Below are 25,114 nucleotides of genomic sequence, written 5' to 3' on the forward strand. Positions count from 1 at the left end.
CCAACGCCAAGAATAGTGCAGACAGATGCTGTCCAAGATCCCCATGTGGTTCCTTTAAGAGTTCTCCATCCTGAACTGTAGCTCCCTTTGCCATTCCAGTGCTGGGTCCTCCCAACATTCTGGTAATGCCCCTAATCTTTGCAATGGACAGGGGGAACTTAATAAGGCCATATCAGATTCCCTAGTGACTACTGAGCTGCATTTTGTCCAATGTACCAGCATATTAATCAGCACTGAAGCAGTTAAAACAAACCACTAGAAGAACTCCACCCATATTAAGATTTATAGCCTCCAAAATATCATTTTAAAACAAAAAGGCAATTTTGAGGTACTAGAAAGCAACTAAACAATGAAATATAAGGATTTCAAGTGAGTATGTGGGTTTGTTTTTGTTTTGCTCTCCTCTGAATTAAAAAGAACCAAATGGATTTCCATTTGCAAAAGTTACAAAACAGAGGTATGACACTGGCAAACCAGGTGCCAGCTCATGCCAGGGTCCCCATGCTTCACTTGAACACTGACAGATTCATAGCTGGAATCAGTCTGGCGCACCTGTGTAGTAAAATATTGTTAAAATAGGTATTAAGAGTTTTTAAAATGAGCTTAGTGTTTAGATCTTTTACTGAATGCTTGTAAGTAGCTGCATGTATTCCTCTCACTTATAACATCTGTATCCCATATTGTAAGGCAGGGATCGGCAACTTTTGGCACGCAGCCCGTCAGGGAAATCTGCTGGCAGGCTGGGATGGTTTGTTTACCTGCAGCGTCCACAGGTTTGGCCGATCGCAGCTCCCACTGGATGCGGTTCGCTGTTCCAGGCCAAGGGGGGCTGTGGGAAGCCGCAGCCAGCACATCCCTCAGCCTGCACTACTTCCCGCAGCCCTGAATATTGCTGTGGTCATTAGTATAAGGGACTATTTATCACAAAGGTAAGCTTACCTGCATGGCAAGACAGATCAGAGTATCCCGTGGGACTCTCTGTGACTCCATATTGAGGCTATTATAGTATCTGAGGAGTTTATACTTGATAACTGATTGGTGACATCTAAGTATAGAACTCACAGCCATTTTGGGATTTGGGCATTGTTTCCTAACAGTCTGCCCTGAGGTTGGGAACCATGCTCTTGAGCCACTGTAGGACAGCTTGTGGCAAAGCTACAAAACTGAGGCTTCTCTCCTGAGACTTATTCTTCATGCAGCACAGGTTTTAGCCAGAGGGAACATTTTTATAGCTAAGAGCTGAGCTCCGGAAATCCCGGTTTCTAATAGAAATACTATGAGACCCTGATCTACAGCAGTGTTGTGGGAGCAGCTGTCTTTCCTGCTACTTATGAAGCCTGGCTTATTTGCTTTCAAAGAATCCACTCTGTTTTCTACTTGCTTGTAGACTGCTGTGCAATGGGATATACAGAACATGAGAAATAGTGTTTCTCTCCAACATGGAATGGGTGCAACCCTCAATTGTAGAAGAATGTGTTTGTTGTTAGTAACTCCCACTTAAGAATTTTACAATGAGATGTATTGTGAAAGGGACTGATTTACAGATGGTTCCTATCCATGGGACGAATTTGGCCCTACATCCATCCAACACTAATGGTTTCGGTGGGATTCTATGGTGGTTGCAGTGAAGCTTTATGGGTGTAAATTGAGGAAAGAATTACACCCTGTTGGCCAAAGATTCTGACATGTATTGCATTGGTATAAATACAGTGATTCAACCGAAGTCCCTAAACATTGTCCCACCAAAATGCCTCAACTCTGAAATCAATGGAGTTACTCCGTTTTTACATGAGTCATCAAGAAAGCAAGTAATAGACCCTGACTCATAGAACAAAGTACTAAATAGTTTACAGCTGCTAAAGACAAAATCCTGTTGATCCTTTTAGATGAGGAAAAGAAAATCGTCAGGTTATCTTCATAGGTAATTCCAGGTCTGTAACAGCATATGGTAATAAAAAAGGCACTTCTGTGGCTCTACAGATCAGTGCTATATGTCACGTAGTGGTTAAGCAATAGTAAACGATATGGTATGTTATTTTGCATTAACACCTGGTTACATGGTTGTGAATAGACAAGTTAATGCCTGACAAAGTCTTTTATACCTAATAAAGCACATTCTGGAGATCCAAAAATTTAATTTCAGGAATATTCTATAAAAAAGCCACTTCTGCTATGATAATGTGGGTTTTTAAACTATTTTTCAAAAACTGTTACTATTTTTTTTAAAAGTAGTAAAATTATATATGCATTCATGGAATTGTAGGACTGGAAGGGACTTTGATAGGTTATCTAGTCTAGTCCCCTGCACTGAGGCAGGACTCAGTATTATTTAGACCCGGCCTGACAGCTGTTTGTCTAACCTGTTCTTAAAAACCTCCAATGACGGAGATTCCACAACCTCCTTTGGTAATTTGTTCCATTGCTTACTGCTGTTACAGTTAGGAAAAATTTATAATGTCTAACCTAAATCTCCCTTGCTGAAATTTAAGCCCATTACTTTTTGTCCTGTCCTCAGTGGTTCAGGAGAACAATTTATCACCCTCCTCTTTATAACAACCTTTTACGTACTTGAAGGCTGTTATGTCCCCCCTCAGTCTTCTCTTTTCCAGAATAACAAACCCAGTTTTTCAGTCTTTCCTCATTGATCATGTTTTCTAGACCTTTAATCATTGTTATTGCTCTCCTCTGGAGTTTTTCCATGTTGTCCACATCTTTCCGGAAGTTTGGTGCCCAGCACTGGACACTGTACTCCACTTGAGGCCTTTCAGTGCTGAGTAGAGTTGAAGAATTCTCCTGTCTTGCTTACAACACTTCTGTTAATACATGCCATGATGATGTTTGCTTTTTTTGCAGCAATATTACATTGCTGACTCATATTTAGTTTGTGATCTGCTATAACCCCTGGACCCTACTTATTTCAGAACATTTCTCCAATTTGTCAAGATCATTTTGAATTCTAATTCTGTCTTCCAAAGTTCTTACAACCCCTCCCAGGATGGTATCATCTGCAGACTTTACCAGTGCACTCTTTCTATGCCATTATCCAAATCATTTATGAAGACATTGAATAGAATGGCGGGACCCCAACTCAATATGCCCTTCCAGCTTGACTGAACCATTTATAACTACGCTGAGTACAGCTTCCCAACTAGTTTGTGCGCCCACTTTATAGTATGTTCATCTAGGCTGTATTTCCCTAGTTTGTTTTTGAGAGGGACATATGAAATAGTACCAAAAGCCTTACTAAAGCTGAGATATATCACATCTGCTGCATCACCGCATCCACAAGGCTTGTTACATTAAATATCCCTTGAAAATTAAGTTTTTGAATACACTGTTCTTGATGCTGCACCTTCTTTCCATTTTTTAAAATCAACTTCCAATTTGCTATTAATTCTTGAGGGTTTTATTGCCTTTCCTTGAAATATCAGAATTGTAGCCATAGGTCAGGATGGAGGATGAAATATTTCAGTGATTTGTAAAATGCGGATGTTCTGAGACCCATCTCTGGTAATTCATTTTTGAATCCTTCTCATTTTTCTAGTCTTAGATACAATGAGAATGAATCATGTTATGCACGTGTGGGTGATGTCTTGTTGTAGAATATTTTGTGCCATCTGAATTTTTTTTAAAACGGTTGTAAGAAGAAAGATCTCCAGTAGTTCTACTTGAGTGGCTGCAGCGATTGGGTTGCCACCATCACAGCATATAAGGTGTCTACAGGCTAGACATAACTGTCCCAACCTCCAAAAAGACATTCCTGAAGCTGAGTTCAAGGTAGAAGGAAAAGGTGTAATCCAGTTGCCAAGAGTCCCCTTTTTCTTTATTCCCAAAGGTGCTCCCTCGCACCTGGAAGAGTAACTAGAATCAATGTCCAGTGTGGGATTTACAGTTGTTAAAAGTGGTCACTCAGAGTGCTACCTCATTTTGCTCCTTCCCTGGGAATGATTCTTTAGCAAACACCTCCCTGGAGACAAACAGTTGTAAGTCTGTGATTGATTGTCCACAAACGTCTGCTCATGGATTTCTTTCACCTTCACACTGTAAGTGTTTGGGCACTGTAGGATGTGTAAGCTGCTCCAATGCAACTTCCATTTTTTTTGGCAGCAGTGAGAACTAACACCTCTATGTGCAGGGGAAGGACAGTGGGTCCTTAAAAGCTGATTCAACCCACACTCCTCCATCCTAGAGTTTTTAATTTCAAGCCCTGGCTGTTGAATAGATTGCTGAAGTGATCTTTATCGTGGCTTGCAGTGCAGACAAATTCAACATGTACAGGAAGGACATCTGACTGGGTTGCCTTTTGACCATGAAATCTGTAAGGAAAAATTGTATTTGTTTCACTTGAAATAACTGCTTTCTTTAGTTCACATGCACTGTTTTTTTTTAAGAGAACTATGATAAGATTTTTTTCTCTGTTTTTATGTTACGTTGAAAATCCATTGAATTACCTGCCAGTGACAGGAATAGACCATTTACTTTTAAAGGGGTTGGGGAATGACTGGGAAATTGAAATGGTTAATTGCCCTCCATACCCCCTCTCATTAGGTTTGTTTCACCCAGTGCTTCTGTGTAGTCTCCCCCAGGATCAAAGATTTGTCCGTGCCACTTGGAGAACCACAGCGCTGCAGCTCTTCCAGTTACCCCCCTGCAGTTTTAAATAGCAACCCCTACAGAACGAACATATGGTTCACAGGCTTAGGTGCTAGCATTCTGTTTCACACACCTGACTCTTCCACCATGTGCTACGTGTCATTGTCTAGTTTCCATGCACTGAAACTAAGTTTCCAGCCTCATATTTTTCCCTCCTCCCTCTTAGGCAGCCTTGTGACAAGTGCACCAACTTGTTAGGCAGGTTAACATTACAATGTTTGCTCACTATTTAATAAGAACAGTAATTGGATGTATGTAGTAACTCCCTAGTACATCACATGCTGCTTGCACTGGTCATATCCTGTAACTAGCTTTGGAGATTTTCTTCTGTAGACCTCAAAGCGTTTAGAAAGGTGGGCAAGCTTTACAGGTGCGGAAACTGAGGCATGAAGTTAAGCAGATTGTCTCAGATCTCAAAGAAAATTAGTGGAATTAGAATCCAGATTCTCTTGAGAGCTCAACCTATGCCTAATTCACTAGACCAGAAGTTCCCAGTTGTGGACCAGGAACCACAGGTTGCCCACAAGGCTGGATTTCCAATTAGACATAGTAGACGTGTCTAGGGGCGCCAGCGTTTTAGGGGCACTTAAAAGTGGGTTAAAAGCTTCATTTTTTATGGAACACACGAAGATCAGCTGTAGGCAGGGGGGACACTGAAGATGCTGTGCCTAGGGGCACGTAAGATGTAAATCCGCCCCGGTTGCCCACAGACTAGCGTTTGCTGATGGTCTTCAGGGAGCTGGCTAGTCATATAGCGCTGGCTCCTCCTCATTTCTAGCTGCTAAATTACATTATAAACCAACTCAGAAACACATAAATACTCTTCTAACATTATTTACCATATAAGCAATTGTTGTAGATGCCACAGGGAATCAAGACTGGGAGAGCAGGTGTCTGCTACACAGGCCCTGAAATAAAATGCAGACTGGTCTAGAAAAAGTTTGAAAACTGCTGCAGTAGATCAGTGCCTTCCTCTTAAATGGAGTCCAAGCCAGCCTTAGTCCTCATTGGATTGAAAGGGTTCAGTATAGATGGCTCAATGATTGCAAGCCCCTCTAATGCCATTTGGGTTACTTAAGTGTAGTGTATACTCAGCCCTTACCAACTCTAGCAACCTTTTTATTTTATCCTGTGGTGTTTAAAGAGAAATGTTTTCCCAAAGTCATGACACATTGTCCCCATCTGTTTAGTGTTCCTTTCTATTGGTGTAAAGGAAGAAATGTTCCAGGTCTCTCTCTTCCCCACCCGATTTTTCTTTTTGTTGAACATTTATAACTGTGTCTAAAAGGAAAGCTGTTGAAGAAGGCGAGATGTGGGTGAGCTGGATCAGGAAACTGCTTGTTTTGCTCCACAGACCATGTTTGTTGCTCCTGTCGGAAGGCAGCAAAGTGGTATTTCAAACTTTTTTCCCCACTTTTTTAAAAGTTGGTGTTAACTAAGAGAGGTATGGGCTTTTAGCTCATATGGGATGTCAGTTTGGGCAGGAATGGACTTTTCTTGAGATCATATTTGATTTGTGTCTACAACTGCTGACTTTCTTCAAGCTTGCTAAATTGGTGAGGCTGTTTTCTGAATAAGTTATATTTTTAGGGTATTATTCTTGTCTCTTCATATTGACTTTGCGCTTGATTAAATTTAAGAGAAGTACTGTTGACCTGGAGGCACCAAAGGAGGTAGGCACCTAGAAAATCAATGCCGTTTGCAAAGTCTGAGTTAGGAGCCTACGCTCCTGTCCACTGAATGGGGAGAGAGAGGCACTTTTAGACTGATTCACAAAAGCCAGACCACTAGGCCGGGAGCTGCTTAAGCTAGCCAGTGGGAAATGCCAACTAGAGGGGTGTGTGCTAAGGCCTGCCCCTGTCTTGGAGATAGGTCCCTAAGTCCAGGCAGGTGCCATCTCTGCTTGGGATTCTCAGCTGTATCCCCTCTCTTGGCAAGGAGCTGGGGTGGGGAGAGGAGGAGGGGATCCCTGGTAACTTTTAACCTGATGGTTAGGGTACTCACCTGGGATGGGGGAGACCACCCGCAGTTCAAGCCCCCCTCCACCTGAGTGGGGAGGAGGGATTTGAACAAGGATCTGTCATCTTCAAGGTGAGTGCTCTAACCTATAGAGCCATTGTGTGAGCCGATCCAAAATGACTCTTTAAGAGCGAGAGCACGAGCATGGTGCTCTGTAGCATGTTGATGAGAGCACCCGACCTGGGAGTTGGGACACCCAGCATCCAGTCTCCCTACATCCCAGGTGAGTACCCTAAATAGTGGGCTAAAGGTCATGAGCTGCTTTGTGTGAAATAGGTGCCTTCTGAACATGCCTCTGGGATTGGGACCCTCATGTGAGTAAGATGGATGAACGCCTATCTTCCCCTCATTTGAGAATCGCTCTGGGGCATAGGTGGGAGACAGGCACCTGAATGCACAGAGCATGCCCACAGGCAGAAACATAGGTGCCTGGGGAACTTTTAGTGCAAAAACTTAGGTGCCAAGTGAGTTTAGGCATCTACAGGGTTCAGCAGGAGTTCTGTACATTGCCGTGGTTCCAAAAGTAGCCCCTAAACAAGGACCTAGGCACCTCACTCCTTGTGTGCATTCAGGCTTTATTGCTTGGCACATGCAAGTGGCATCTGCCATTGGCTGTTACTTACCCTGTGTGTGATTTTTCAAGCAGTGGCTGAAATTCTAGTGTATTGGAAAGAGTATAGTCAGTGGTTAGAACAGGGGACTGGCAATTAGGGCTCCTGGATTTTATTGCCATGTCTGCTACTGAGTTGCTGTTGGAATGCGGGCAACTCTCTGTACTTCCACTTCCCAGTTGTAAAATGGAGATAATAGTGGTAACCATGACCTTTCAGGGATACTGTGAGGCTAAATCATGTAAAGTGGTTTGATCTCCTTTGAATATATAGGCATTATTAAAGCTAGATGATTGTATGGACAGTCCGGTCTCAACATGTTTGAAGCATATGCTCTGCAATGATTATTTTGCACATTGGACTTCTTAAAATTATGTCTCAAATATAATGTTTCTTTCTATCTGTATCTCTATACAGTATTAAATGAGGCAGATCAAACATGGTCCTCTGTTTCTCAGTTAATTGATAAAGAGCTACTAATGATTCCTAGCTTTAATTAGCAGGTTATCATTATTATTCTATTTTTACATACATAGGAGCTGCTGGACTAGTAGAGTAATTGAGGACCATATAAGTACTTAGAGAGAAACTTACCAAGTGTCCCCTTCATTTGAGGAATGGCAAATTAAATTAAAAGCAGCAGCTGTTGAATCTCAAGCATCACGTGCAATTGGGGAATCTCTCTGTGGTGCCCCACGCTTAGGATTACAAGAGGATTTCTGATTTGAGTCTGCCACAAGAATGTTGATCTGACCCAGTAGCTCCAAAGTGAATCTGAAAGCTTCTAGCCTGCACCCTTCCAGAAATAGGAAGAAATTTTGTTCTAAAAGCAGCTGAGGTTCCCCTGGAGCCGGCCCCGTGATTCTTCCCACAATGCAAGATGCAGTTTGGGGAACTGCTTGGTTATGAGTTCTTTGCTCCAACTGCCAGAAGCTGAGACTGGATGACAGGGAATTTGCCTTGAAATTGCCCTGTTATGTTCATTCTCTCTGAAGGATCTGGCATTGATCCTTCAAGAAATGAAGTCCATTATGAATGAGAGTTTAGATGCCCAAAAAGTCAGGAAATCATAAAGTTACAGAAAATTGGTTACAATGCACACATTTTGCATGATTGTTTAGATGTTTTAATATTTATGCCCTGCCACACATAGAATATATTTTATACAAATATGATGCTAAGAGAACATTTAGGTTGCATAATAAAGCACTCAGTAGCCAGGAAATATGAAAATTAAACTCTGCCCTCTTGTTTTATGGATGACATTTTAGTCATCTGTGATAGCAGCTTTTTTCTGTGATTCTAATTTGCATTCACTTACTTCAGCCTGTTCACCAGTGCAATGCAAAGTTAAAGCTTTTTAAAAGTAATTTATATTAATAAGCATTTTATTTCACAAGACTCCACTACAATTGTCTGGTCTCTAAAAGCTGCACTGGTATAATCAATGCGTCCACTAATCTGTTTTATTCTGACGTGGAGTTTATCAGTAGAGTTTGACCCTAATCACACTCCCAGATCTAAGCACCTTTAAATTTTAATAGGGGAGATGTTGAAATCTGCATTAGAATTTTGTGGTTTAATGCTATTTCTAATTATTGGTATGAAAACTCTATGACCGTGTTAGAGCTTCTTGGTTGTCACTAAGTTATACTCTGTGCCTTCTCAGAAACTCATGGTTCCAGCAGAGAACTCCCGTTCTCCTTTTTCAAAAGCCTGGGTCACTACCACTTGATTTTAAAAAGAATCTTCATTAACAGTTAGATTGAAATATAGGGCCTATGACACACATTTGTGTAATTACAATTGCGTCCACTAGAGGTGGATAGTGCCTTATGAAGATTTTTAGTGTGTTTGCAGCTTTTGCTCTGTTGCATGTCAAATCAATCAAATTATTTTTGTAACTGTCTGATATGCATTACCCAGTCCCCATTTCTCTGTAACTGTGTTAGCGTGTGCTAGTTTTTTAAGGCACAGAGGTTAGACCTCTTACTGAAAAAAGAACAAAAAATATTATGATGGCAAATTGTGAAACAAGTCTCATGATTCACCACACACTGTAAGGAAAAATAGGCCAAAAATGTTTCTGACCAAACTGATCTTTGGTACAGTATTACTCAATTGAAACCAGTGGAGTTGTGCCAGGGTTAATTGGAGCCCTTTAAGACTGAAACAAAGACAGTGCATTTCCTGCATTAGAATAGTAATTAAATTTTGCATGCTTTTTGAGGCAATATCCTTGGCTTGAAAACAGAAAATTCTTCCATCTTTCTACATATTGTATGGGATCATGTGAGAATAGAAGAGATGCTGGAATCTCCATTCCAGCCTCTATCATTTTTTATTTAGCGTCACTGTCTGGGCTAAGTGAAATGGGGGACAATAAAGAACAGTAAACCTAGCAATGATAAATTTGCATCAAAGAAAAATGAGTGACTCTCCATTTAAAAGAAGAAAAATGCACTGTCATTTTCTGTGCAGTCCCACCCTCCTGCATCTCTACACTCCTAGCTGGTTCCAAACCCAATTGAGAATGGCCCCATCTTGAATTAAAGCTTTCCATTGACTTGCCACTTCCTGCCTCTCTGATCTCTTAGCCACCTGTTCCTCAACTTGGTCACTTTGTGGCCTCAGTTTCAGCCTCATCCCTTCCCTCCCTCCACCTGCTTGCCATTCACTCCCCACAGTGAGGTCACTCTCTCACTTGTGTAATCTCACCTGTTTAGGAGCCACCAGATTTGCATCTCTCCTTGTAACCTTTCATTCCCTCTTCATCTTACCACTGAGCCCCTCTGAAAAGAATTTGGCAATGAGCTGCATGAAGGTTGTTGTATAATCCACAGATATGGACTTGGACTGCAAAGTTCCCTCAAGGTTCTGGCCCGTCTCAGATAAAAGTCTTTTTATTCTTTTGTTTGTGCTGACTTTAACGAGCTATCATTTCTATAGCAGAGTAAGCTGCCAAAATCATTCCTCTTTTATTTGTCATTAAACATTTACCTCACAATAATATACCCAATACTGTTCTTTCTGTGCATGTATAATATGTCAGAAATGTGTGTTCAGCCAAGGTTCTGTACATGTGGAGTCCAATAACGTTGGTCTGCTAGGAATGTGGTTTCCATTAAATGATCTCTATCTTCAAGAGACATTACAGACATTAACAACAGTTTATTTTTCCAGCTTGGCTTATTTCTTTTCTAAATCTATTTCTTATATAATTGTTTGTTACCAGGGATCTAGTTTTAAAACATTAGATTCTACATACCATCTCTTTTAACTGTGGAGCTCATGGCAAAATCAGGGTCATAATCACAGAAACCATCCACTCTCCTTTTGTATAGACAACTATTTCCCCCCTTCAAGGAACTTTTCTCTCAGCTCTGCCTTTTGGTTCTCTTAACCTCTCCTTATTAAGTCCTATTTTCCAAAACTTTAATACTGTTTGTCGCCATATATGGGGGGAGGATAGGGAATGGGTGGATTCTCTCCAGTTTTTCACTCTTCTTTGACCATGGAACTGCCAGTGGAACATAATTTAAATGCCCCATATTATTTCCTATTGTCTATTTAGATTATGAGTACTCTGGGGCAGTGGCCTGTCTTTATATGTGCATAAGTCATCTACTAGGCTTGTGGGTGTTGTATAACTAGCAGTACCTAGCTCAGCACTTTTCATTGTTAGATCTCAAAGCATTTTACAGAGGATTATCATTATCCTCATTTTACAGATGGTAAAACTGAGGCACAGGGCAGTAAAGTGACTTGCCTAATGTCACCCCACAGTAGAGCTGGGAGTAGAAACCCAGTCTACTGACTCCCAGTCCAGTGCTCTGTCCTCTGGGCCCCATTGGCTCATAAAAAATGGAGACTATGTTTTTCTGTAGAAGAAAATTGATTATCAGTACTCTAAACCTGTCATTTTTGTCTTGGAATGACGACTGCTAGCAGTATTCTCACTTAAATAATTCCCCCTGAGTTGCTATGTAAGATTCAAATATACGGTTTATCGCTCTGAGATTTGGGCTTAATGAGGAAATAACCAGCAGACTGTTTCAGACATCAAGCCCCTTGCTTTAAAATACTCATCACTCTTCTCCATCTCTGTGTGTGTGTGTCTGTAGCTCAGGCATGTGTGAGACCTTGCTGTATCCTAGCAACATAATGTACATTTTTAAGGCAGTGTAGACTCGCCCCTGGCATTGTTTGTTCCAAACGACGCAATTTTGTAATTGTCTTTTCCATCTGGTCTTAAGAGACACTGCCAAGTAGGTGAGGCTCCCAGGTGACCCTAATCCATCAGAATTTCCTGGAGCTCCTATTATGAAAAAAAGCTGCAGTGTCACTAGAAGTTTCAGTTCAGGTGCAATCAAAATTCCAGGAGTCACCTTCATCTCTAGTATATATTCAGTGAAATGCATGGAGTTACAGAATGCATGGAATGCATGAAATGCATGGAGTTACAGAATGAAAATGCCTGTTGGGCGAACTTTGTGCATCAATTTTAATTAAAGTCAACATTACTTCCTTGAAGCACGTTAACTTTTGAGTGGGGTGTGAGGGAGACCTTGCAGGCTACGTGGCGATGACACAAACATAGGGTCTAATCCAAAGCCTCCCATTTGACTTCAGTGAGCTTTGCGTCAGGCCTGTAGTGCATAAGATGCTATCCTTACTTCCACAACTACCTAGCGGATAAGATGCTATCCATACAACCATCAATAATATGCCATCACAACTAACTCTAGGGGCAAATGTTAGCATTAGACATCTAGAACTCTGACTGCATTCACATTGTAGGTGGCTTTACACATATATGTTATTATATGTATTCACAAAATTGAAACTAAGTTGAGGCCCCTTTAAAATCTGTCCTATTATGTTGTTGTATTTGTCTTCTGATAGCACCCACACTGTTCCACAAGGAGGAGAACTAACTTCTTTTCCAGTCCAGTGTTCTAACACTCAACAAACAAAAGATAGCTTTGGAACACTAGGGAATCCAGACTGCTATAAGGCTGATGAGGAGGTGACCTGTATGAAGATTACACAGGGTTGCCAGCTTTCAGTGTTTCAGAATGGATCATTGGAACGTAGCAGTGCTATGTTGCCATAACTTTAATTGTTCAGTCAAAATGATTCAGGAGAAGGCAAAGTTCCCACTCCATTATGTTTCAGAGAGGCTCGAGAATGAGTCTGCCAGGTTGGAAACCTGGCATAGTCCATTGTGACGTGCCTAGGATGGAGAACTGTCAGGGAGCTATTCTAGAGAGTTACTGTGGTTTGGAACTGACGGTTACTTTTACTACAGCTTTTTCTTAACCTTTGCCATCATTTTTCTTTTGTCCAGTTTTTCACTTATGAAAAAGGAACTGCTGTCCTGTGAAATCTTCCTTGCTTTCTCTGCCATGGATATAGTCTTAGGGGTCCACCTCAAACTAAGGAGGAAGGGGACTCTGTCTGTCTTACTTGAGAGAATAGGCACAGAACTTGTTCAAATGACAAAAGCAGACTGGAGTTGCAAGGCAGGATGGTGGCAGTGCATACTCACCGAAGCCAATCACTGTTAAAGCCATCACAGGCACAGACTCTGTTAATGTTAAAGGTGGAAATGCATCTCCTTAAAGAGAAGGATATGTGTCGTCCCTCTTTTCCTGCACCAAGCAAAACAACTTTCAACCAATGGTGCTGTATTAAAAGGTCTATGATCTTTTTATTATCTTTAAGCTCATTTCTGAGTTGGTTTATTACATGTCCACTTGTATTTACTTCAGTTTGAAACTTGGCAAATAAGGTTTCAGCACAGGCCAATTTTTACAAAAGGAAAATGTAATTTAAGCCAGTTATACTGTGCTTTTCAGCTGAGTTATTGGTTTTGGATTTTCAAGTCCCCTCTGCCCCAACTGTCTACCTAAAAATGGCAAGTGCAGCAGCAATTTTTCAAATGATCTTTAGGGTTCAGTCCTGCACTGGCACATGAGCTGGGAAAAGGGTGCAGCAGTCAGCTTTCAATCCTTGCCAAGCTGTCTCAAGCGGCCAGCCAGATTCCCTCCATGGCTCCCCATGAATGTGCTGGAAGATGTACGTGGCTCATGTGCCAGGACGCACACCATGACTGGAAGGATGTTGCTTTCTTATAAAAGAGGGTGGGCTGGCCCACAAACCATTGAGCTGGCCAGCTGTGTCAAATTCTGCTCTGCGTCAACAGGATTCTTTGGAATGTGGGTAGCCAAGACAACATCTCCGCTTCTTTTAGCTCAGGCAGTTGGAGACAGAGTAGTTTGGGGCCTTGGTATCCTGCACTGTAGTTCATTCCATAATACATATAAATGAGAGCTAGCTGGTTGAGACTCAATCTGGATAGGACTGGGGACATCTGTTTGATTTTTGGGAAGACATGGTGAGGATAAGGGTTGCTTCTTGTATTAAGGGTGTGTGCCCGCCTTTGGTTGTTTGAGTTTGCAATCTAGACGTCCGTTGAATTTCCCAGATGCTAGTAGATGAGCAGGAAGCTGTGATGGCCAGGAGAATTTTTCTACCTCTATCTGGCCAGATGAATGCAACTGTTTCATTCAGGTGTGAGCTGAACTGCCATCACCTTCAGCACTGTCACCTCAGGTTTTGTGGCTGCAATACACCGTCCTTGAAGCTACATCTTCAAATATGTCAAGAAACTGCAGCAGAGTGTGATGGCTCGCTTGCTAAGCAGTGTTTCTCTCTGGGAGCAGATGGTGTCAGTATTGCAGGATCTGTACAGCCTGCCTATTGGGTTTCCAGATGGAGTTATTCAAGGATACACTTGTTGGTTAAGCGATATTTGGCTGGAACACGGCCCCAAGTTAACTTGATCCAAGGCCGGAAAAGAGAATTACAGGGAGAGTGGCTAAACGTATTGAGAGAGATGAAAAATTGGATATCTGCATCTAAATGTCAGTTAAATTTAAAGGCAAAGAAGAGAATTTGGTGTGGGGGAGAAAAGGGGGTTGGTTGCCTGAGTAAAAACTGAATAAGGGCTTCTCAGATTTGGCCTAAAGTATGCGAAAAAACTGATTTCCTAGGGGCTGAAAGTGAGTTAGTTGCCCAGACTTTCCATTGAGTCAATTACATCACTTTGTGCTACAGTTCACCAGTTCATAGTCTCTCTCCAGGCATTCCTAGCAGCTGGTCATTAAATAGCTACATTCAGGCTTTGAATCTCTCCATTCAAGATCTAAGGGTTGGCCCCGTGGAGGAAACTGCTGAACGAGGCTTTTGATTGGAAGGAAGGGGTTTTATGCTTTTTTTTAGTTTCCATCCCTCTCGTGTCTTAGAGCTCTCTCTTGTGCGTATGAAGAAGCCTTTCTTCTCATGGCCTGGGATGGGATTTTTGCTATTGTCCCCAAGGTCTGCTGATTGCCCACAGGTTTCTAGAGTGGCTCGGCGTGGTGCCATAGCTTGTGTAGCCTGGGGACTGGTGAAACATAGGCATGCTCAGAATCCTGTCAGGAAAGCCAGAGAATCCAGTCAGGTCATTTTCTCCTTTCATAACTTCCAGCACTTAAGAAACCCTGAGAGGCTGTTACAGCAGCAACACCCTTTTGTAAATGGTTAATTCACTGGCCTTTGCCCGCTTGTTTTGATTTGAAAGGGTGGGAATTTTCCAGTGAAGTACAAGTTCTTGTGCTGTTATTATCCATGAGCCTCTTGTAGCCCTAGGGGCTCTAGCTAGAAGTCAAGAAGGGGAACAAGTAAGTTACCCATTTAAAGACCCTAAGCATCTAGAAAGCTAATGAAAACCATGTTAAAGTACCAAGAGCATCTGTGTTCTGTGCCACTGGTGACTGCACATGTATCTATATTAACTTTTTTTCCTTATATGCTCAATTTTTTATCCCCTAATCTCATACAGTAAAATCGTTTTCACTGCAACTTAATTTGAATTAGCCAAAACCCACATGTAATAAGGCTGCCCTTGCTGGAGCACCCTCTTGTCGCAGGCCACAGCATGACAGGCACATCTGCCTCAGTTTCCCCTTTCAGAGACCCCAGTAACTCCATGCAAGCTTATTCTTGAACACAGTTCAAAACAATCCATAATAAGAGTCCCAAACATTTCATCCATTTCTCACCCCAATGCAAACAGTCATTAAGCTCACCCAATGTCTGGTCCCATAATGCCCCACATATCACAGCTCAGTGCCTTTGACCATTCCTGGACTCTGTCAGTCCTCCCCTGTCCCTGTACCGGGACAGCTACCTCAGCCCTTCCAACTGGATTGTAACCCTGCTCTGCCCAGCCAGAACCCCCATTGCTCTCTACTAAGGAGCCACCTTATCAGGTGAGTATCCCTCATTTCCCCCTGGCTTTCTCATGGTTCCTATAGGTCCAACTCTCCAGCCCTGGAGACATCAGCGGTTAGGTTTCTCCACTGCTCTCCTGCCTTCAGCCCTCTCCCCAGCCCTTCGCTCTGGCTCTCTGGCTTGGAGCCAGCAGGCACCTCTCTCTGATGCGTCTCCTGCCTTCAGCCCTCTTATTTTGGCTCTCTGATTTAGGGATGCCAGTCCAGCAAATACCTCTCGCTGTTCTCCTTGTCTTCAGCCTTCTCCCAGGTCCCAGACTTACAGGCTCTGACAGCTCTTACCTGCACTCTGCCTCACTTCCAGGCCGCTCTCACCTGTGCTTTCCTGACTGGTTCGGATTCACCAGGTCTCTCTTTCTCTCACTGGGTCTCCCTCTGATCCTTTATAACCCTCATGCGTTGCCCTACCTTCTTTAATTGGCCAAATAGGCACACGTGTCCTGGCACAGGGACTTGGACCTATATCATTTCCTGGGCCAGCCACCCTGTGACACCATGACTAATATGGTGTTTACCTATATACCCTGTGTTGTGCTTGAGGTTCCCCAAGCCCAGCGTGCAGCTGTGGTGTATGCAACTTGAAACTGCAATATTGTTGTTTTGTCTGCTGCCTGCTTACATTTCTAAGAACTCTGCCTGTCTGCAAAGAGAGTATCCATTACCGCAGGCTATTAAAGAGAGAAACACACTGGGCTCTGTCATGGAGACTTTACTTTTGTGCTTTCTTTTTGTTGTTTTTTGTCACTGAAATAAGTTGGTTCAGGTTTAAAGGACATGGTTTACTCTATGTACGGAAACATAACAACAAAAGTGAAGAGCTGCTGACCTCAAAGCCAGCCTGCTTATGTGTAGCAAACACTGTCCAATTTCTTTAAGGGCGACTGCACTGTGTGAGGGAGCTGTACTGCAGTGACTAGAATGAAGTGAAGAGCATGCTGGCTAGCTTCCCCAATTAGTCCTCTGAGTTCTTTGCAAAGGCTGGTTTCAACAATATTTTCATCCAAACTCCATGTAATTCCGGATTTTTTTTCTCTGACCTTTACAAGCAGCTGTGTTCTTTCAGATAATCCTATGTCTGTCATGTTCCATTTGCAGGCATGGTGATTAATTCTTATGCCCCCAGCATAACAGTAGGGAGGAGAATTCAGAAATGTAACTGGGTGACTTACCAAGATGTCCTGTGTATGAAAATGGCTAGGGCCCTCTAAAAGTGACAGAGCTGTCAGTTCTTCGTTAGTTGATAATCACGCACTGTTGCCGAATGTGCTCCAGAACAACAGGATCAGACCACTGCAGAGTCCCCATCCTATCCTCTAGGTTGGAGGGGGAAGCTCTAGTGAATGCTCAAGGAAGGGTGTTGAACTGATCCCAGAGGAAACCAGACCGTTCTCTCCTCAGCTACCAGCAGAATGGTTGGTCTTGTTCCCAGACTTTGAGAGGCTGAATGGGAAATGGGAAGCTATTGGGGAGGCTGTCCTTGGAACCTTTTTCCCTTCCTCCTCTCATAAAGCAAATTATACAGCAATCAGACCACAGAATTCTCAATAATACCCAGTTCTTCTTTAGCACCAGTCACCTTGGCCCCCGGAAGCATTTTTCCCCAGCGTTGACAAACCAGGCCTTACATCTTTGTCTGAAATAGGTCTGGGTTGTCCTCTCCATTTTACAGGTGGGGAAACTGAGGCATAGAGGGGTTATCTGACTTCCGCACGACTGCGACAGAGCTGGAACTAGCACCCAGCGGTCCCGCTGTAGTCACCAACTTGTCTTAGTAAAATCAGGATTTCAGCTAATAATATTGCAGTCCCGATTGTTGAAATCGATGAGCATAGCCAGGAAGCACAGTGTCATTGTGTGCTTTCTGGGGTTGAAAAGAACACAGGCCATGCTGGGTGCAGGAGAGCAACCTTGCTGTGATGATAGTGAAGGACCTTGACTACAAGGCTGTGCTGTAGGCAGTGGAGACCAACTTGTTCCACTGATGGCTGCACTAAAAACCTCTGAGGTAGTGTGTATTAAAGAGGAATTGCTTGCTTTTGGTCTAGAATTTTGCATTAGCAAAACAGGAGCAGCAGCAGGAAAAACAACCGAACCAAGAGCAAATCAGCAGATGGTTAGCTGCTTTGTCGGATGGCGCAGAGGGAAGGACTTGGCAGGTACTGTTCAACCCCCAGCTGAAATCCCTGCACAGCTGAGATGCAGCTTGCCCCATTTCCTAGTTGCTGTCAAGCAAATAGAACACGAATGATCCCATCTCTTCCAGCGGCATAAGGGGCCAGATGTCATGGGGCCTTTGGAGATGGAAAGTTGATTATTTATGTTGATTTGGATCCCTGACAAGTAGGATTTAGGCTGTTCGTGACATCACTGTGTTAACAGCCCAGCTCAGCATGAGACAAAGGAGGAGCTGGACTCTGCTTTAATTACTACACCCCTCCTCTGACACAGAGTTTTCAGAAAATGAGCAAGGGTGAAGCAGCCTGAAGTGGAACACAGGGCATCTGACGAACTCTGGCCCTCCCTTCCATTCTTCCCTTGTTTCCTCTTCATTAGGTCAACTATTGGCTAGTAAAGCCCAGAGGCCAGGCCAATGGAAATTTATAGATATCCTTCCCCCACCCCCACCATACAATCAGTGTTTTTGCCTTTTGCTTTCTGATGACGCACAGATGGAAAGTAGCGATACAGAGTGTGTGCAAATCTGTCCAATTTTTGTCTCTCATTTGGAGAGGGAAATGTGTCTGGAGAAGCCTTACTCATTGCTGAAGCTGAGTCGGACAGCATGAGCTGCATATTTTTTCACCCCCTGCTGCTGTTGTAAAAGATTTTTTTTCAAAACTGTTTGTGGTCACCTGGATCAAGGTCAAGATTTAAAGTCTCTTTCTGTATCACGAAGGTACAAGGCTGCTTGAAGTAAGGGGAAAAAATGAATTTCATAGCATGTAGCCAGGGAATCACAAACACTGCCACCATGTTGTTCCTTTTCTTTTTAGAACACACATACAAACCCGGTTTTAAGAGTGTTCTTGACTGATCTATTAGTAGTCGAGCTCTGATCTCAATCTAACCCATCTCAAGTGGAGGGACAGATTTTGCCCATCAATCTTGAGGTCCTGAGAGAATAAGGATTTGGTCTTTGTACTGTACTTTCTAAATGCACTACAGATGTAAAATGACACTGTCAGTGCTTAGATACTAAGATGATAGGCACCTGGCAAACACCTTAGATTTTTCTGTTAAGGTGTCCCAAACACCAACCAAAAGTAGTAATTTCACCAAAGCCAACATTCCATCTAAGCTAAAGAATGCATCTAGAACCACTGCTGTTTATGCAAAGAAAAATATATAGGAAAAAGGAACCCTACAAGCAACAATTACAAACAGTATTTTTGCAGGTAGGTAGGGGTGTGTGTTGTTTTAATGCAGTGTAGGCCATTTTAATATTAAAGTCCCTCATTTGTGGCCGCGCTTGCTTATGGGGATAACAACCCAGATTTTAAAAAGTGGCCTCCAATGTTGGGTTCTTCAGTTTTTGAAAGCCCAGCATAGGAAGATAAGGTGTCAGCAGGAGATTTTGCTGCAGGGCCAAGGTGTCTAAAGTTGGGCACCCACAAATGGAGGGACCCCAAATCAGAGGGTGCTTTTGAAATTGTGGCCCTAAGCATCTGAGGGCTTGTCTACATGTGGACACTCTCAGGAAAATTGATTCAAGTTAACTAAAGGTGTGGCTTTAAAGTGGATTGATTAAACTTCATTAAAGCCCTGTGTGGATACTCTGTTCAGAATTAAAGTGGCCTTTGTTCGGTTACTTCACATGGCTACACTTGCAGATGTAGAGCACTTTGAGTTAAACCAGCCTTCATAGAGCGTAGTAGGGAAAGCGCTGCAGTCTGTCCACACTGCAGCCAGTGATGAGCTGCCAAAATCTTAACAACGGGTTCCCTCCTCACCCCACGAGGGGGTCGTGGCCCATCCCCGCCCCCCGGAACTCCTGCCCCATCCACCCCCCCCGCATTCCTTGATGCCCCCCCCCAGGACCCCTGCCCCATCAACCCCTGTCCCCTGACGTCCCCTAGAACTGGGCAGGAGGGTCTCGTGGGCCACCGTAGTGGGTGCCCACCCCACCCCTAAGAGCCAGAGGCACATGCCGGGGGGCGAGGTGGGGAGTTCCGGAGGTGCTTACCTGGGGCAGCTCCCAGGAAGCATCCGGCAGGTCCCTCTGGCTCCTAGGGGTGGGGGAGCGTAGCTGGGGGGGAGCAGGGGGAGCGGCCGCTCCCCCACTGATCACATCAAAAGTGACGCCTTTGGCGCCGACTGCCTGGGTGCTCCGGGGCTGGAGCACCCACGGGAAAATTTGGTGGGTGCAGAGCACCCACTGACAGCTCCCCACCCCGCGCCCGGCCCCAGATCACCTCAACTCCGCTCCGCCTCCTCCGCTGAACGCGCTGCCCCGCTCTGCTTCTCCGCGCCCCCCACCCCCGACTTCCCGCAAATCAGCTGTTCGGCAGGAAGCCGGGGAGGGCTGAGAAGCAGGCGGAGGCTTCACACTCAGGCCGAGGGTGGCAGAGATGAGCTGGGGTGGGGAGCGGTTCCCCTGCGTGCCCCCCACCCCCCGGTTACCTGCTGCGGCACGGGCGGCCCTCCTCGCGCCCCCCTCCTCCCCCGCCCCAGCTCACCTCTGCCTCCCTGGGCCTGAGCAGGAAGCTGTGGCCTGCTTCTCAGCCTGCCCCAGCTTCCCACGCGAACAGCTGATTCATGGGAAGCCTGGCGGGGGGGCGGAGAAGCAGAGCAGGGCGGCGCGTTCAGGGGAGGAGGCGGAGGCGGAGTGGAGGTGAGCTGGGGGTGGGGGTGAGGCGGGGAGCTGCTGGTGGGTGCTCTGCACCCACCAAATTTTCCCCTTGGGTGCTCCAGGGCTGGAGCACCCATGGAGTCGGCGCCTAAGGCGCCACTTTTGGCTGGTTAAATTTAGAAGCCCTTTTAGAACCAGTTGTCCCTCGTGGAACAACCAGTTCTAAAAGGGCTTCTAAATTTAACAACCGGTTCTAGCAAACCGGTGCAAACCGGCTCCAGCTCATCACTGCTGACAGCTACAAGCACACCGGCATGGCCACATTAGCAGCTCTTGCAACGGCCACAGAGAGCAGTGCATTGTGGTAGCTATCCCAGCATGCAAGTGGCTGCAACGTGCTTTTCAAATGGGGGTGAGTGGGGTGGAGTGTGACAGGGAGTGTGTTGTGTCTATGTGGGGGGAGAGAGAGTGGGTTTTGGGGGGGGCTGAGAGCATGTCAGCATGCTGTCTTGTAAGTTCAGACAGCAGCAGACCCCCCCCCCCACCTCTCTCTCAAACACACAGCATTCCACAGTAATGGTTGCTTTGTCTCGGAGCAGATAAGCAGCCGGCTGTCAGAAACGGAGCTTTCAAAGGGCATTTCTGCATTCCTACAGCGATTCCAAAACAATGAGAAAAGTGGCCACGTGACTAAAGGGGATTGTGGGACGTTTCCGGAGGCTGATCAGAGCGCAGTAATGCAACACCTCGTCCACACTAATGCCCAGGCGTTTCAGCCAAGGCACAACAAGTGTTAATCTTCTCACCGAGGTGGAGTACCAGGGCGCTGTAGCCGTGGAGTCAGAGCGCTCTGCGTGCCTTGCCAGTGTGAACGGGTAGAGAGCTAGGGCGCCCGGGGCTTCTTTAATGCACTCTAACTCGCAAGTGTAGCCAAGCCCTTTAATTCTGAATGAGAGTGTCTGTCAGCATATGGGTTTAATGCAGTTTAACTAATCAATTTTAAATTCACACCTTTAGATAATTTGGATTACTTTTCTTGAGTGTCCCTGCATAGACAAGCCCTAAGGGTATGCCTATGTGCAATGTAAACCCAGAGTTAGTGCTACTCGAGTCAGCTGAGCCATGTTAGGGAATCTGGGCTTGAGCATCTACATTGTATTTTAACTCTACATTCGGACTTTTCCAACCAATGCTTGAACCTCGGGCTCTGGTGTCCACACTGCAGTGTGCAGATCTGAGTCAAAGTAACCATATCCCAGAGTCCCTAGCACCACCCCGCAAAATGTGGCCACTCTAGCCCTAGGACTGTGGTGGACTGTGGGAAAACTTTACTGCCTGCCCTGCACATTACAGGAATTTTGAAGCAGCTCACTTTGCAAAAGACTTGATCAGTTTGCACTGCATTGCAAACCCCAGACGTTCTATGATAGTATGCTTGCAGATCGGTGATCAGAAGAAAATGATTTAATGCTGATCTGATCTGCTGCCATTCACCAAGGGGAGCGGGGGGGCTTCCGTTTCAATAGAGAGGATTGCAGATTGTTGGGCTAGAGAGAACCAAGGAAGTTGTCCCATGGAATTGTGGGATACTTCTGTCTGACTCCTGGGACCCGAGTCAAGCAGGGCTGCATCTACACTGCAAAGCAATAGGGCTCAGACCTTGGGTCCCAACTTAACTCTATCTCAGACCCTCCAGCCCTGCAGGGTTCTGGGGTCCTGGTTCCAAGCCCTGCATTAGTGAAATTGCAGTTCCCCCCCCCCCCCCCCCCCCAGTTCCTCTGCCTACGTGATCAATTGATTTTAAAGCAATGGTGTTGCTGACAAAGACAAAGCAGCCACACAGGATACTGAGAAAGGATTCTCTTGGGCAGAAGCGTCTCTGGAAAGCCTAAAAATATTTCTGGACCAAGCCACAAACTGCTATCAGGAAGCATCTTTGCTTAAAGACTAGCAGTTTCTTCATTACTGGGACAGAAACAGATCCAAGGCTACCTGGAAGTGCTCTGCAGAGCACAGACAACCAACCCCTGGCTTATCAAGCCCAGCAGTTTCACTACCTTGCTTGTCTATAGAACTGTTTGTTTATGTGTTTGTGATGCCCTGAGAAAGCAGCTATCATTTTGAAAGGTGATTTTCTATTTTATTTTCCAAGTGGGCAAACTTGTGGAAATACTGCCCCAAATGGCAATATACATGTCCTCACAATAATGCATCCATCTGCCCAAAAGCATTTGTTCTATTGATTTTCTTCTTCTCATCAAATACAAAACATGCAAATACTATCTTAAGTATAAGGCAACAATTTTCACATATAAGAGCCTAAACTTAGGGCTTGTCGACACAAACAGTTAGTTTATGGCAAACTGGAGTATGAATCTATGCTGCACTAGCCTGTCACGGACTAACAGTCCGTGTGCACCTGCTGGTCTTCATTAACAATTAGTGAGGCTCAAAGTGCATTAATGAACTGTTAATACACGTCAGCAGGATGCACGTCTGCGGGGCTAGTGTGGGGTAGATTAACACTCCAGCTTGCCGCAAACTAAATATTTGCCTTAGTCAAGCTTAAGGACTTGTCTACATGATGTCAACACTAGATACTTTTCCGCGACACAGCTGTACCAATGCAGCTGCACCGCTGTAAGATCTCTCACATAGCCGCTCCATGCTGTTGGGAGAGAGCTCTCCTGTCAACATAATTAAACCACCCCCAATGAATGGCAGTAGCAGCTCTCCTGCCGATATAGCGCTGTGCACACTACCACTTATACCGGCAAAACTTATGTCGCTTGGGGGTGTTTTTTTCACCCCGAGCAGCATACGTTTTGCCGACATGAGTGGTAGTGTAGATATGGCCTAAATTACCTGATTTTGAAAAGTGCTGAGTATCTATTCACTCCAGTGGGAGCTGTTGGGTGCTCAGTGCTTTGGAAAATAACGCAGCTATCTAAATAGCCTAACTTACATTTTTGAATGCCTTGGTTTAAAATGTCAGGATGGGTACTGCGTCAGTGTTCAATAGCATGTCTTGAGCAAACTTGAGGCCTATTTTGAGGTACGCCCTGGATGACAAATTTGGCTCCTAGTATGAGCAAATCCTCAGCTGATGTAAATCAGAATAACTCCACTGATTTGAATACAGCTACACTGATCTACACCAGCTGAAGATCTGACCTGTAATGTTCAACTTACATTTTATTTATTTACAGGGGATGGAGAGAAAAGGTCCAACGTGCCATCCACAAATGGCTAACCTCTCTTGGTCCCCATAAACAATATTCATAGTGTCAAATTCTCTGGGTGTATCCCAGAATGGTGAACAGTATATTTGAGATTGCACGTTTCCGCAGATGAAAACTATTCCTACGCTCATCACCAGGATATTTGGACACATATGATCAATTGCTTGTGGAATTTGTTGCATCTGCCAATACTGCAGGTGTGCTTTCAGAGACCCTTTGAAAGTGTATTCCCTAATATCAGCACATAAAATACACATTTGTCTTTTTTATTTTTCAAGAGAGCTCGAAATCCATGGAGTGCACAGAGATCAGTTCTGTTTTTTTTTAACCCCTCCGCTATAAATCTCCTCTTCCAACGTTTATTTCCTAAAACTTTACTCACCACCCCATGTATCAATTACATAAATATTCAACCTTCAGTTCTTCTTTTTCCAGGTTACTCTTATGCCGTGCAGAAATTCTCTCAGACTCTACAATCCTTTCAGTTTGACTTTATTGGGGACACACTAACTGATGACGAGATTAATATTGGTAAGTGCTTTTCCTTTCAATGTACATTTGCAGCTACTTAGAAAAGTTTATCTCCTTTTTACTGTGAGGCTGCATAGTAGAGTCCAGCACTGATAACTGTAGTCTGGTCCTTACACAGAACCAGGAGCCATGTTTCTAAGATGCCATTTGGTTCATAGTGCGTGGGTCTCTTATAGTTGCAGTCACAAATGTAGTTTAGAGCACATCTAATAAGTCTTCAAGCATTAATGTTTAGAATCTGACTCACAGTGCTGTAGGTTAATTTTGACCTGATAGCTTTTACAGCTCTAATCCTCCTCCTTATGGCCAAAGATTGGAAATGAATTGCAGTAATCCAGAGTGAGGCTCTCCATTGCAGTAAGTACCCTGTAGGTGACTTCTTCGGAGTGTTGTTGCATGTTGTCTTACCCCCGCTCTTTACCTGGCCCAGATAGTGTGACTCAGAGCACTTGGCTGTGCGTTCTGAACCAGGCTAACAGTACTTCTCGATCTAAACTTGCTGTGGTTTGAAATGCTATGTGCAATCCCCATGGTGACCTAGAATCAGCACCAGCCTGTGACCCCTTGGGAAGAAAATGAACATGCTCCATTACATTGAAAAAGACGCCCAATGTGCCTCGGAAGCTCCAGCTTCGTTGTGGACAGCCAGCAGCATGCAGAGCTTCCCTGGGCTCAACGCCTCCGTTTCTGGTTTGGCTTCCTTGTATTTTACTACTTTCCTGCCAACCCAGTGAATTCTTTATTGGTTAAACATTTGCCCGCTGTATCCAGGGAGCTAAAAGTAATGGACTAAACTTCCTAAAAAAGGCATTTTTAGAATTCATCTGCCCTGGAATTAACCATCACTGTTGAACTAGCAGTTTTGAAGTCTGGGAACTGTTGTTGTGGTGACATCAATACGCGAGGGCTCCGTAAAATGTGCAGGAATTC

General features: G+C 44.3%; 1 protein-coding gene across 8 annotated transcripts in view; it reads left to right on the forward strand.

Moving 5' to 3' along the window:
- Positions 1–25,114, forward strand: part of OPHN1 (oligophrenin 1) — a 123,417-nt gene that overhangs the window by 25,230 nt on the left and 73,073 nt on the right. For 5 of the 8 annotated variants that reach the window (XM_037908345.2, XM_037908346.2, XM_037908347.2 and 2 more), the window contains one exon: positions 24,089–24,184. The exons of 1 other annotated variant lie outside the window; for it this stretch is intronic. In XM_037908345.2, coding sequence (XP_037764273.1) covers positions 24,089–24,184 — 96 coding nt within the window. Of the gene's footprint in view, positions 1–24,088; positions 24,185–24,460; positions 24,542–25,114 lie in introns of those variants that run through there. 2 more of the 8 variants (XM_037908350.2, XM_043522148.1) reach the window with 2 other exon arrangements.

The sequence above is a fragment of the Chelonia mydas genome, chromosome 9, assembly GCF_015237465.2.
Source record: "Chelonia mydas isolate rCheMyd1 chromosome 9, rCheMyd1.pri.v2, whole genome shotgun sequence".
Lineage (NCBI taxonomy): Eukaryota > Metazoa > Chordata > Testudines > Cheloniidae > Chelonia > Chelonia mydas.